The sequence below is a fragment of the Heteronotia binoei genome, chromosome 10 (genome assembly GCF_032191835.1).
Source record: "Heteronotia binoei isolate CCM8104 ecotype False Entrance Well chromosome 10, APGP_CSIRO_Hbin_v1, whole genome shotgun sequence".
Lineage (NCBI taxonomy): Eukaryota > Metazoa > Chordata > Lepidosauria > Squamata > Gekkonidae > Heteronotia > Heteronotia binoei.
The window spans coordinates 9545500-9559450 of record NC_083232.1 but is presented as its reverse complement, the minus strand read 5'-3'; the positions used below and the strand labels follow the sequence as shown (position 1 = coordinate 9559450).

Below are 13951 nucleotides of genomic sequence, written 5' to 3'. Positions count from 1 at the left end.
TGCTCCTCCGAGATGGGCCCAGGCTGAGCCCATCTCAGAGAAGCAGCCAAGAGGCGGCAGCAGCGCAGGCAAAAACAGGGGAGGGCGGAGGCAGGCCAGGAGCATGGCGAGCCGCGAATCCGGGCCCTTCTAGGACCCAGACTCGCAGCTCGCCCCGGCCCGTCCCCGTCCCGCCTCCACCCCCCCCCTCCGATTCCACCCCAGAGGCAGAGCGGAGCCGGCGAGGCCGCCGCACCGCTGCCACACCCCCCCCTGCCCCACCGCAGCTGCTCCTCCGAGATGGGCTCAGCCTGAGCCCATCTCGGAGGAGCAGCTGCGGTGGGCAGCGAGGGGGCAGCGGCGCGGCGTGACGGCCTCGCCCGCTCCGCGTGTCTCCTGGCTCCAGTGTGTCTCCTGGCTCCACCCCAGCCACGGCGAGCCGAGAAGAGGCGACAGCTGCGCAGCGGCATCGCCCGCTCTGAGACGGGGCGGCTCGCCATGCTCCCTGGCGCCGTTTCCCCCCTCCCCCCTAGCTCCACCCCAGTGTCTCCTGGCTCCACCCCCAAAGTCCCCAGATATTTCTGGGATTGGACTTGGCAACCCTAATTGAGATTGAGGAGGATCCAATTGCATGGCAAAGGGAAACTGTGGGGCATTGCAGAACGGGGTAAAGCTGCTTGCCTTTAACCCGGGTTCTTGTCTTCTGCCAAACCTTTAGCCTTCTTCTAAATTGTGGAAGAGCTTGGTCATCTCTGTACTTAGTCGTCTCTGCTTCAGGCTAAACGCACCCAGTTCCCTGGAATGTCGTCAGGAAATGAGTCTTAGGATGAGCCATTGAAGGGACTGGTTATGTTCAGCCTGGAGAAGAGGAAGACTGGAGGAAGACCTAATGGTGGCCTTCAAACACCTGATAGGTTGTCACCTCTAGGGAAGCAAAGAATTGCCTTCTGCAGCTTGCAAGGGCAGTGCTAGCTCTGATGGTTTCAAATTACAAAAGGGTATTTTTGTTGGTGCATTAGGAGAAACTTGCTGGTGGTAAGAGTAGTTTGAGCATGGAACCAATTATCAAGTAGGTGGGTGGTTCTCCTTCAGCGAAAGACTGGACAGCCATCTTTTGGGGATGCTCTAGTTTGGGATTTCCAACATTGAGGAAGGCAGCTTCTACTATATGTTCTCTTCCATCTCTAGGGTGCTATACGGTGAATCAAAATGTGCAGACTCTTATCTGGGAGAATCGGGTTTGATTCCACCACTCCTCCTTTTACACCTGCTGGAATGGCCTTGGGTCAGCCATTGCTATCACAGAAGTAGTCCTTGAAAGGGTATCTGTTGCGGGGGGAAAAGATATCAGAGATTGTAAGCCGCTCTAAGACTGATTCAGAGAGAAGGGCGGGGTCAGCAGTCTTCTTCTTTGCGACTTTTTCATAAGAACATAAGAGAAGCCATGTTGGATCAGGCCAGTGGCCCATCCAGTCCAACACTCTGTGTCACATAAGAACATAAGAGAAGCCATGTTGGATCAGGCCAATGGCCCATCCAGTCCAACACTCTGCGTCACATAAGAACATAAGAGAAGCCATGTTGGATCAGGCCAGTGGCCCATCCAGTCCAACACTCTGTGTCACATAAGAACATAAGAGAAGCCATGTTGGATCAGGCCAATGGCCCATCCAGTCCAACACTGTGTGTCACACAGTGGCCAATACATGTGTGTGTGTGTGTGTGTATACACACACGAACACGCACATATACATGCATACACACACACACAGAGACATATATATATATATATATATATATATATATATATATATATATACACATACTGTGGCTAATAGCCACTGATGGACCTCTGCTCCATATCTTTATCCAATCCCCTCTTGAAGCTGGCTACGCTTGTAGCCGCCACCACCTCCTGTGGCAGTGAATTCCACATGTTAATCACCCTTTGGGTGAAGAAGGACTTCCTTTTATCCATTCTAACCCGACTGCTCAGCAATTTCATTGAATGCCCACGAGTTCTTGTATTGTGAGAAAGGAAGAAAAGGACTTCTTTCTCTACTTTCTCCATCCCAGGCATAATCTTGTCAACCTCTCTCATGTCACCTCGAGTTTCTATCACGTCACTGAGTTCCATATGTTGCCACACCCCACTTCATCTTCACTGCCACCGCCCAAGATACATAATTCTGTATCAAAGGCTAACCATGTCTTGTGAGATCTTGGAAACGAAGCAGAGTCATCCCTGGGTAGTATTTGGATGGGAGACCACCAAAGAAGCCCAGGGTCACTATGAAGAGGCAAGCAATGGCCAACTACCACTGAATGTCTCTTCCCTAGAGAGACTGCAGGGTCGCCATACTTCAGCTGGGGCTTGACAACACTTTCCACCACCGTGTCAAAGTGTTGTAAAGCGCAAGGAAGAATGGTGGAACAAGCTCACCTCGTGGTGAGAGTTCCGCTTCAAGATTGCAGAAGGGTCATGGAAAGACAGCACCTAAGGCTAAAGATATTTCCAGGCAAGCGTTCGGTCATTAATAACCATAAGATGCCATCATATGATCACACGTCACGAAGAGGATCCACAGCTCACTAGCGGACCCTGTCGTTCGCACGTGGAAGCTGATCCCGTTTAAAACCTGAGATGGTTGGACTGGGAAAGGTGTTGGAGAGCCACTGCTGGGCAAAATCATAGAATCATAGAGTTGGAAGGGACCTCCAGGGACTTCTAGTCCAAACCCCTGCACAATGCAGGAAACACACAGATACCTCCCCCTAAATTCACAGGATCTTCATTGCTGTCAGCTGGTCATCTAGCCTCTCTTTAAAAACCTCCACCTCCCGAGGAAGCCTGTTCCACTGAGGAACCACTCTTCCTACAATGATGACCAAGATGGCCCAGAATAGAATGGTATCATCAGATCATGGAAGCTAAGAAGGATGGGCCCTGGTTAGTACTTGGATGGAGGACCACAGAACAATACCAGGGTTGCTACGCAGAGACAGACAATGGCAAACCAGCCAGTTTGGTGTAGTGGTTAAGTGTGCGGACTCTCATCTGGGAGAACTGTTAGGATCATAGAGCTGGAAGGGACCTCCAGGGTCATCTAGGCCAACGCACAAGGCAGGAAACCCACGAATACGTACCCCAATTTCACAGGATCTTCATTGCTGTCAGATGGCCATCCAGCCTCTGTTTAAATACCTATAAGGAAGGAGAGCCCAGCACCTCCTGAGGAAGCCTGTTCCACTGAGGAATCGCTTTAACGGTCAGGAGGTTCTTCCTAATGTTGAGCTGGGAACTCTTTTGATTTAATTTCAACCCATTGGTTCTGGTCCTACCTTCCAGGGCCACAGAAAACAATTCCACACCCTCCTCAACATGACAGCCCTTCAAGTACATGAAGATGGTGATCCTATCACCTCTCAGCCGCCTCCTCTCCAGGCTAAACATGCCCAGCTCCTTCAACCTTTCTTCATAGGACAATCATCTGCACAGAACAAAACGGGCTTGAGAGGACAGGGCAGCATGGCAGAGTTGCGCCAATCAGAGTTGCACCATTGGGAGCACACCTTAATTTTATGTGGGATATTTATTTATTTGGGGGATTTGTATCCCTTCTCTTCGTTGCAAATCATATGCAAGGAGACCCGCAAGATCACAAATAAGAACCAAACTTTTGCACGCTTTCCTCCCCCCCACCCCACACCCCCGGAGCAAGGGTTTTTTTAAGAATTAAAACAATGGACAGCTAATCCAAGTGAGGTATGAATAAAGTAAGACAAAATCGAAATGTGACAGTTCAAATGGAGCGGTGCAGGCAACCCAAAGAGATCCAGTAATGCAGATAAAATGGAATTCAGTGGAGAAAAGAAACCCAAATTGTAAAAACTCAGAGCCAATTCAAACATTAGCCATTAAAAGAACATATCAGTTGTAAATGCAGAAACGATTTATGCTGACATATCAAATTAGAATTTGGGGTGAAACAGCAGAGAGAGAGGGGAAGGAAGGAAGGAAGGAAGGAAGGAAGGAAGGAAGGAAGGAAGGAAGGAAGGAAGGAAGGAAGGAAGGAAGGAAGGAAGGAAGGAAGGAAGGAAGGAAGGAAGGAAGGAAGGAAAGAAGGAAGGAAAGGAATTAAGGAAGGAAGGAAGGAAGGAAAGGAATTAAGGAAGGAAGGGAAGGAAGGAAAGGAATTAAGGAAGGAAGGAAGGAAGGAGCTGAGATCCAGATTGTTTTGTGTGTGTTTTTGTTCCATTCCAGTCTAAGTACATCTGAAAAAGGCCTTTCTTTCTCTCTTGATAGGCGATTGGCTCGTTCCACTCTTCTCCTGATCCCACTGTTTGGAATCCACTACACAGTGTTTGCCTTTTATCCAGAGAACGTCAGCAAGAGGGAGCGGCTAGTTTTCGAACTTGGCCTGGGATCTTTCCAGGTTGGTGTACAGCTAAGCAACCCCTCCGTCTGCCCAATTAGGTCCTTTCGGATGTCTATATGTATTATATATGGTACACTGAGAACTGTTTAGGCTGGTGGTTTAGTCTACGGGCTAAATTTGAAGCCTCTGTTTTTATATTTGTATTTTAAGAGCACTGCACAACAAGTTTGCACTGGGCCAAAGTTCAACGGAACTGGGACCCTGAGTTAGAACTTCAGGATGTTAAATCTTGAAGGTTCGTTAAGCAAAACCTCCCATGGGCCAAAACCCACAAACCAGAGGCATAGTAGGCACTGGAAACAGAACCCACAGTCTTCAGGGAAAAATGGGCCCATAGAAAGGTGACCGATTGTGCAGTGGTTAAGTGAGCGGACTCTTCTCTGGGAGAACCGGGTTTGATCCCCCACTCCTCCACTTGCACCTGCTGGAATGGCCTTGGGTCGGCCATGGCTCTGGCAGAGGTTGACCTTGAAAGGGCAGCTGCTGTGAGAGCCCTCTCCAGCCCCACCCACCTCACAGGGTGTCTGTTGTGGGGGAGGAAGGTAAAGGAGATTGTGAGCTGCTCTGAGACTCTGATTCAGAGAAAAGAGTGGGGTATAAATCTATGGTCTTCTTCTTCTTGATCAACGGATCAACATGTCATGATGCTGACATACCTTTCTGGTACGCCATGGGTGTGTTGGACAGAGAACATTCGTCATTATTATGGGTATTTCTCCATGAATAAGAAAAGCATGCCTGTGTCTCTTTCTCTCTCTCTCTTTCTCTAGGGCTTTGTTGTAGCTGTCCTCTACTGCTTCTTGAATGGGGAGGTAAGGTTTTTGAAGTGCTGACTGCTTCTGCCACTGTCTTTTAGTCTGATAGCCACTTATTGCTTCACCTGCCATTCTGCCTCACAGCTGCTACGCCCCATAGAAACGAATGGTTTCTTTATTTGTCAAAATTCCACTGAAGCCAGGGGAGGAAAGGAGAGTTGATTAAAAAAAAATGTTGCCAAGGGAACAAGTTTTCACAGGCCAGCCCATGAAAACCTCAGAAGACCCCTGCTGGATCAGACCAGTGAGGGACCAACTAGACCAGCATCCTGTCTTCTCACATTGGCCAACTGGTTCCTCTGGAGGGCCAACAGCAGGGCAGAGAGGCTGAGGCCTTCCCCAAGAAGAACATCAGAAGAGCCCTGCTGTGTCAGACCAGCAAGGGTCCATCTAGTCCAGCATCCTGTCTTCTCACACAGTGGCCAACCAGTTCCTCTGGAGGGCCAACAACAGGGCAGAGAGGCCGAGACCTTCCCCTGAGAAGAATATCAGAAGAGCCCTGCTGGATCAGACCAGTGGTCCATCTAGTCCAGCCTCCTGTCTCACACAGTGGCCAACCAGTTCCTTTGGAGGGCCAACAACAGGGCAGAGAGGCCGAGACCTTCCCCTGAGAAGAATATCAGAAGAGCCCTGCTGGATCAGACCAGTGGTCCATCTAGTCCAGCCTCCTGTCTCACACAGAGGCCAACCAGTTCCTCTGGAGGGCCAACAACAGGGCAGAGAGGCCGAGACCTTCCCCTGAGAAGAATATCAGAAGAGCCCTGCTGGATCAGACCAGTGGTCCATCTAGTCCAGCCTCCTTTCTCACACAGAGGCCAACCAGTTCCTCTGGAGGGCCAACAACAGGGCAGAGAGGCCGAGACCTTCCCCTGAGAAGAATATCAGAAGAGCCCTGCTGGATCAGACCAGTGGTCCATCTAGTCCAGCCTCCTGTCTCACACAGAGGCCAACCAGTTCCTCTGGAGGGCCAACAACAGGGCAGAGAGGCCGAGACCTTCCCCTGAGAAGAATATCAGAAGAGCCCTGCTGGATCAGACCAGAGGTCCATCTAGTCCAGCCTCCTTTCTCACACAGAGGCCAACCAGTTCCTCTGGAGGGCCAACAACAGGGCAGAGAGGCCGAGACCTTCCCCTGAGAAGAATATCAGAAGAGCCCTGCTGGATCAGACCAGTGGTCCATCTAGTCCAGCCTCCTGTCTCACACAGTGGCCAACCAGTTCCTCTGGAGGGCCAACAACAGGGCAGAGAGGCCGAGGCCTTCCCCTGAGAAGAGCATCAGAAGAGCCCTGCTGGATCAGACCAGAGGTCCATCTAGTCCAGCCTCCTTTCTCACACAGAGGCCAACCAGTTCCTCTGGAGGGCCAACAACAGGGCAGAGAGGCCGAGACCTTCCCCTGAGAAGAATATCAGAAGAGCCCTGCTGGATCAGACCAGTGGTCCATCTAGTCCAGCCTCCTGTCTCACACAGTGGCCAACCAGTTCCTTTGGAGGGCCAACAACAGGGCAGAGAGGCCGAGGCCTTCCCCTGAGAAGAGCATCAGAAGAGCCCTGCTGGATCAGACCAGTGGTCCATCTAGTCCAGCCTCCTGTCTCACACAGTGGCCAACCAGTTCCTTTGGAGGGCCAACAACAGGGCAGAGAGGCCGAGACCTTCCCCTGAGAAGAATATCAGAAGAGCCCTGCTGGATCAGACCAGTGGTCCATCTAGTCCAGCCTCCTGTCTCACACAGTGGCCAACCAGTTCCTCTGGAGGGCCAACAACAGGGCAGAGAGGCCGAGACCTTCCCCTGAGAAGAGCATCAGAAGAGCCCTGCTGGATCAGACCAGAGGTCCATCTAGTCCAGCCTCCTGTCTCACACAGTGGCCAACCAGTTCCTTTGGAGGGCCAACAACAGGGCAGAGAGGCTGAGGCCTTCCCCTGAGAAGAGCATCAGAAGAGCCCTGCTGGATCAGACCAGTGAGGGTCCATCTAGTCCAGCCTCCTGTCTCACACAGTGGCCAACCAGTTCCTCTGGAGGGCCAACAACAGGGCAGAGAGGCCGAGGCCTTCCCCTGAGAAGAGCATCAGAAGAGCCCTGCTGAATTAAGATCAGTGAGGGACCATCTAGACCAGCCTCCTGTCTCACACTGGCCAACTGGTTCCTCTGAAGGGCCAACAACAGGCCAGTGTTGTTCCCATCGAATGCGGCCTCACGTAGGGTTGCTGGGATGCAAAGCTTCTGGAGATTTCAGGGTGGAGCCTGAGGAAGGCGGGGTTTGGAGAGAGGAGAGATTTGAGCAAGGTGTAATGCTATGGAGTCCACTCTCAAAATTAGTCATTTCCTGGTTGGCCACTGTATGCAACCTCATCTGCCACGTTGACGCCCACACGCCCAGCCTCGACAGATCCCTTCGGAGTGCCTGACAATCCTCTCTGATTTTCACCACCCTGGACAATTTAGTGTTATCTGCGAACTTAGCCACTTCACTGCTTACTCCCAACTCCAAATCATTCATGAACAAGTTAAAAAGCAAGGGACCCGGTACCGAGCCCTGCGGCACCCCGCTGCTTACCGTCTTCCACTGCAAAGTTTGCCCATTTATACTCACTCTCTGCTTCCTATGAATTAGCCGGTTTTTGACCCGCAAGAGGACTTGTCCTTTTACTCCATGACTCTCGAGTTTGCTAAGGAACCTTTGATGAAGAACTTTATCAAAAGCTTTCTGGAAGTCAACAACATCTGTTGGGTGCCCTTTGTCCACCCCCTCAAAGAACTCTAACAGGTTAGTGAGACAAGATCTTCCCTTACAGTTGCTGGGCTTGATGGACCACTGGTCTGATCCAGCAGGGCTCTTCTGATGTTCTTATGAAAGCCTCGGCCTCTATGCCCTGTTGTTGGCTGTCCAGAGAAACTGGTTGGCCACTGTCTGAGACAGGAGGCTGGACTAGATGGGCCCTCACTGGTCTGATCCAGCAGAACTCTTCTGATATTCTTATGAAAGCCTCGACCTCTATGCCCTGTTGTTGGCTCTCCAGAGGAACTGGTTGGTCAGTGTGAGACAGGGTGCTGGACTTGATGGACCACTAGTCTGATCCAGCAGTGCTTTTCTGCGATTTTCATGAAGACGTTGGCCTCTATGGCCTGTTATCGGCCCTCCAGAGGAACTTGCTTGGCCACATTGTGAGGTGGGATGGTGGACCAGATAAACCCCTGGTCTGATTCAGCAGGAATGTCTTGTTTTGATATGCCACTGTAATGCTCAGTGGCCTTTTGCCCCATTCCCAGGGATGGAATTCTAGCATGAGCTCCTTTGCATATTAGGTCACACAGCCCTGATTTAGCCCATCCTCCAAGAGCTTACAGGGCACTTTGTTGTAAGCTCTTGGAGGACTGGCTACATCGAGGGAGGTGTGGCCTAATATGCAAAGGAGCTCCTGCTAGAATTCTACCCCTGTCCATTCCCATTTTGTTTTTTCAAAGTTACAATATGCAGTACTTTCTTGGGCTTCCAATGTCTTTTTTTGATGGAAGGAACCCTTTGAATTTTGAAGGGGGGGAAATGTATAAAATGGCCAGTTGACCATCAGTGGATGTCACACAGGGCAGTGACTCCATAGGTCTGCTGCATCCGCAATTGTGCACATGGAATCATTCTTTTCCACCCGCATTTTCAGTCTGCTGTATAAGAGATGGGTGGCCTGCAAGTGGTATGCTGAGATTGCCTTTTATGCGCACAACGTTCAAATCCAAATTTTGGGGGGGGAAATTAAGTGGGGACAATCTGTCATTTTCAGACTTGTTTGCAGTGTTTCCATTTATTTGGTGTTTGGCTTCAAACTCATTCCAGCTCCGCTTAGTGTGGCCCACTGAATTTTAAAGAGTGTTTCTCAGTACAGGGAGAGACACTCACCCTGTTCACATACTACAGTGAATTCACATACAGATGTATGTGCATTCACTGTACTATGTGAACAGGGTAAGTGTCTCTCCCTGTACTGTACTGTACTCTTGTACTGTACTGTACTGTACTCTTGTACTGTAGTATGTGAACAGGGTGAGTGTCTCTCCCTGTACTGTACTGTACTCTTGTACTGTACTGTACTCTTGTACTGTAGTATGTGAACAGGGTGAGTGTCTCTCCCTGTACTGTACTGTACTCTTGTACTGTACTGTACTCTTGTACTGTAGTATGTGAACAGGGTGAGTATCTCTCCCTGTACTGTACTGTACTCTTGTACTGTACTGTACTCTTGTACTGTAGTATGTGAACAGGGTGAGTGTCTCTCCCTGTACTGTACTGTACTCCCTGTACTGTACTGTACTCTTGTACTGTAGTATGTGAACAGGGTGAGTATCTCTCCCTGTACTGTACTGTACTCTTGTACTGTACTGTACTCTTGTACTGTAGTATGTGAACAGGGTGAGTGTCTCTCCCTGTATTGTACTGTACTCCCTGTACTGTACTGTACTCTTGTACTGTACTCTTGTACTGTACTCTTGTACTGTAGTATGTGAACAGGGTGAGTGTCTCTCCCTGTACTGTACTGTACGCTTGTACTGTACTGTACTCCCTGTACTGTACTCTTGTACTGTACTGTACTCCCTGTACTGTAGTATGTGAACAGGGTGAGTGTCCCTCCCTGTACTGTACTGTACGCTTGTACTGTACTGTACTCCCTGTACTGTACTCTTGTACTGTACTGTACTCCCTGTACTGTAGTATGTGAACAGGGTGAGTGTCTCTCCCTGTACTGTACTGTACGCTTGTACTGTACTGTACTCCCTGTACTGTACTCTTGTACTGTACTGTACTCCCTGTACTGTAGTATGTGAACAGGGTGAGTGTCCCTCCCTGTACTGTACTGTACTCCCTGTACTGTACTCTTGTACTGTAGTATGTGAACAGGGTGAGTGTCTCTCCCTGTACTGTACTCTTGTACTGTATTGTACTATACTCCCTGTACTGTACTGTACTCTTGTACTGTACTGTACTCTTGTACTGTAGTATGTGAACAGGGTGAGTGTATCTCCCTGTACTGTACTGTACTCTTGTACTGTACTGTACTCCCTGTACTGTACTGTACTCTTGTTTCTCCCTGTACTGTAGTATACTATACTGTACTGCTTGTACTGTACTCTTATACTGTACTCTTGTACTGTAAGTAAGAGTCAAAGTGTTTACTTTGTGAATGAAACTGGTGTCCAGAATATGAATCAGTGCCTTCTCCGTGGTGGCCCCCACCTTGTGAAATGGCCTTCCTGAGGAGGTCAGGAAGGCTCCCACTTTCCTGACTTCCCGCAAAATATGCATGACCGCATTATTCAAGAGGGCTTTTCTACAGAAGCAACAGTATTGCACTTTACTGGAGGATTCACAAAATTGCTTAGGAAAATGATTAGGGACTGTGGTTTGTACTATTGTGTACAGCTAGTTGAAAGAAGGATCCTGATGTGGAATTTTGCATCCTTTAGGCTGTGATCACACACACTAAATAATGCACTTTTAATCCACTTCCAATGCACTTTCCAACTGGATTTTACTGTGTGAACTGGCAAAATCCAATTGGACAGTGCATTAAAAGTGGATTGAAAGTGCATTATTTAGTGTGTGTGATCGCAGCCTTAATGTGTCATATTAATTTCATTTTCATTTCATTTTATTCGATTTATATCCCGCCCTCCCCACCAAGGCGGCTTAATACTTATGCTTTGCTTCAGTTCTGGGGTTTTTTGTTTCATTTTTACTTTCTGATTATTTCTGCAGCCCTCATTCCCTCATTCTTGTAGCATGGCTTATTGAATGACCTGTACTGTACTTCCTTCCTTCCTTCCTTCCTTCCTTCCTTCCTTCCTTCCTTCCTTCCTTCCTTCCTTCCTTCCTTCCTTCCTTCCTTCCTTCCTTCCTGTCTTGTGGCTCTCAAACATCTGGCATTCATGTCTTGTGGTTCTCAGACATCTGACTTTCCCCCCATGTGGCTCTTAACGTTAAGCAAGTTTGGGTACCCCTGCTTTATTGAGTCATCTAGAAATGTGCGGGGGGGGGAGTTATTTTTTATTTTATTTTATTTTAATTGGAAATGCTTGGTTATTTCTCAGCATGTTCCCAAGCGGCGAAGTACATTAAAAAAATGACCTTTTAAAGTTTCTCCCTAAAGGTGCAATCAGAAATAAAGAGGAAATGGAGGAGCTGGAAAGTCAATCGGTATTTTGCTGTGGATTTCAAGCACCGCCACCCCTCTCTGGGAAGCAGCGGAGTGAACGGGGGAACGCAGCTGTCGATTCTGAGCAAGAGCAGCTCACAGATCCGCATGTCGAGCATAAATGCGGAGAACCTGGCGACATGAGCGCATAGACATGACTCCGCCCCACCCCAGGAAAAAAAAAGCTCCTTTGAAAACAAAACAAAACAAAAATCATAATTCCGGTGGAGTGGGTTGCTGCTCTTTCTTTTTTAAACACAACTCTCTCTTTCATTACCAAAAAAAAAAATACATACGAGATTGTCTCGGAAACATAAAGTGCATCATCTCTGATGCACAGAAGAGAAGGCATCAAAGGAGATGTAAATATGCCAATTGAGATCATTCGGATAGCAAAGAAGTTCAGCTCCCTCTTCATCCCTCCCGCCCTCCGTTGCAAGCCATCCCGCCGTTGACCTTGCGTAATTCCAGTGATCGTAGTGCTGTCGTGAATTTTGGTTTTGCCGAGCTGATTTCTGTGAACAGACATCTCCTGGGATTTTGTCCCCACCGCCGTTGCCATCTCCAACTCCTCTCCTCTCTCCGCCTTGGACTGCGCTTGAGTGTTTTGGTTTTGTGACTCCAAATGTAACCCAAATGCTTTGGGTTGGCGGGACATCGACCACAACGTCGGGATCGCTATGACTGATTCCACCCAAAGCATTCCAAACTTCATCTCCTGACGTTCTACAGCACCGTTCAACAGACGGGGATTCCACTAAACAAAGACGGACCCACCGGCATCTCTTCTCCCCAAGAATGTATTAGAAAGATCTTCTCTTAAGCTGTGAATTTTCTAATAGGTCCTTCCCCACTATGACAGAGCTATATTTTTTGAGGCGGGGTTCTTTTTTTATCATTATTATTACAAAAAAAGCAAAAATCATGTGGAAGAAAGTTCTATATTTTGCCCCCTCCTCCCCTGTGTTACACATAGATAATTCGAGGGATATAACAACTTCTGGACTCTGCATATCACTCCCGTCATTTATGCATTTCTAGAGAAAGTGGGATGGAACCGGTGGTGTTGACCGCTCCCCCAAAACGGCGGACCTTCAGTGGGCTTTTGCACAGACTGTGTGGATTTCTCTGTGCCAAGGTTCACACCAAAGGGCTAGGATGCTAACTCTGTGAATTGCGTAGCCAAGAGACCCACTCCACTGGATCTCAGAATGTCAGTGCCACCAGCATACCTGGGAGATCCGATATTGTGGACGGGGGATAATAAAGACTCTGAAAGGGAGGGGGGAGTTTGTTTGGAGATCGAAGCGCTTTTCTCAAATGTTGAGTGTTTTTTCCCCGCTACAAAGAAAGAGGGATGTCATTAATGTACGAAGGACGGAGTAAAATCCTTTCCGATTTCGCCTTTTCGTCAGTTTCGCAACTGACGTCGAACTACTTCAGCCGAATCGAAACCACGATGTCAATTTTTGGAGGGTCTTTCTGCCTCCGACGGACTCCTGCGATTCCCTTGCGGATTGTCTGAGCCCATTTCAATGTTACAACACCTTCTCTGACCTATAAATGTGAGTGTGTGAGCGTGTGTGTGTGTTGAGGAGGAGGAGGGAAATATTTTGTTAAATTACTGAGGAACGAATGTAAAAGGAGGACGGCAGGAATGTCTCCCTAAAAGGGCTGGATCTTTCTCCTTAACGGAAATGAATGTTGTTGCTTGGAAACTGAAGACATATCAGTGGGTGGAGGAAAGGGGTAGACCTCAAGTTAAGCTGTGCCCTGGTGAGCGGCGCAATTCTTTCTTTCTTTTGTGTATGGAGCCTGTATTCCTTACAGAGATTTCTGCACATGATAGACTGGTGCATGAGATGCTGAGGTGGTGGGGAGAGTGTGTGCAAAGCAGTTGAAAATACGTCGAGGGCTTCTACATGAAGTCTCCTGCCCACAGTCTGTTAGCTGCTTTGGCGATAAGGTTTGCCCACCCTGTCAAGAGGATTTTTGCTGCACAACGTATATAAAACTTAACTGTGTTTTCTGTATATTGGAGGGAAAGGGCTGTGGCTCGGTGGTAGAGCATCTGCTTGGCTTTGCAGAAGGTCCCAGGTTCAATCCCCGATATCTCCTGTTAAACGATCTGGCAGTAGATGATGTGAAAGACCTTTGCCTGAACCCCCTGGAGAGTTGCTGCGAATCCGAGTAGACAATACTGACCAGGATGGACTAAAGGTCTGATTCGGTAGAAGGCAGTTTCATGAAGAGGGTCTGTAGCTCGGCATAGGGGCATCCGCTTGGCATGCAGAATGTCCCAGGTTCAATTCCCAATATCTCCAGTTGGAAGATCTAGCAGTGGGTGATGTGGAAGACCTCAGTCTGAGTAGACACTACAGATTGATGGACCAAAGGTCTGATTCAGTAGAAGGCAGTTTCATGAAGAGGGTCTGTAGCTCGGCATAGGGGCATCCGCTTGGCATGCAGAAGGTCCCAGGTTCAATTCCCAATATCTCCAGTTGGAAGATCTAGCGGTGGGTGATGTGGAAGACCTCA

General features: G+C 48.8%; 1 protein-coding gene across 3 annotated transcripts in view; it reads left to right on the top strand.

Annotated features, from left to right (window-relative positions):
• The window catches only part of ADCYAP1R1 (ADCYAP receptor type I), a 135463-nt gene extending 123845 nt beyond the window's left edge, over window positions 1–11618 (top strand). For 2 of the 3 annotated variants that reach the window (XM_060248018.1, XM_060248017.1), the window contains 3 exons: window positions 4286–4415; window positions 5189–5230; window positions 11356–11618. In XM_060248018.1, coding sequence (XP_060104001.1) covers window positions 4286–4415; window positions 5189–5230; window positions 11356–11565 — 382 coding nt within the window. In that variant the 3' untranslated portion in view covers window positions 11566–11618. The remainder of the gene's footprint in view (window positions 1–4285; window positions 4416–5188; window positions 5231–11355) is intronic. The other variant, XM_060248019.1, reaches the window with a different exon arrangement.
• Window positions 11619–13951: the final 2333 nt, after the last annotated feature.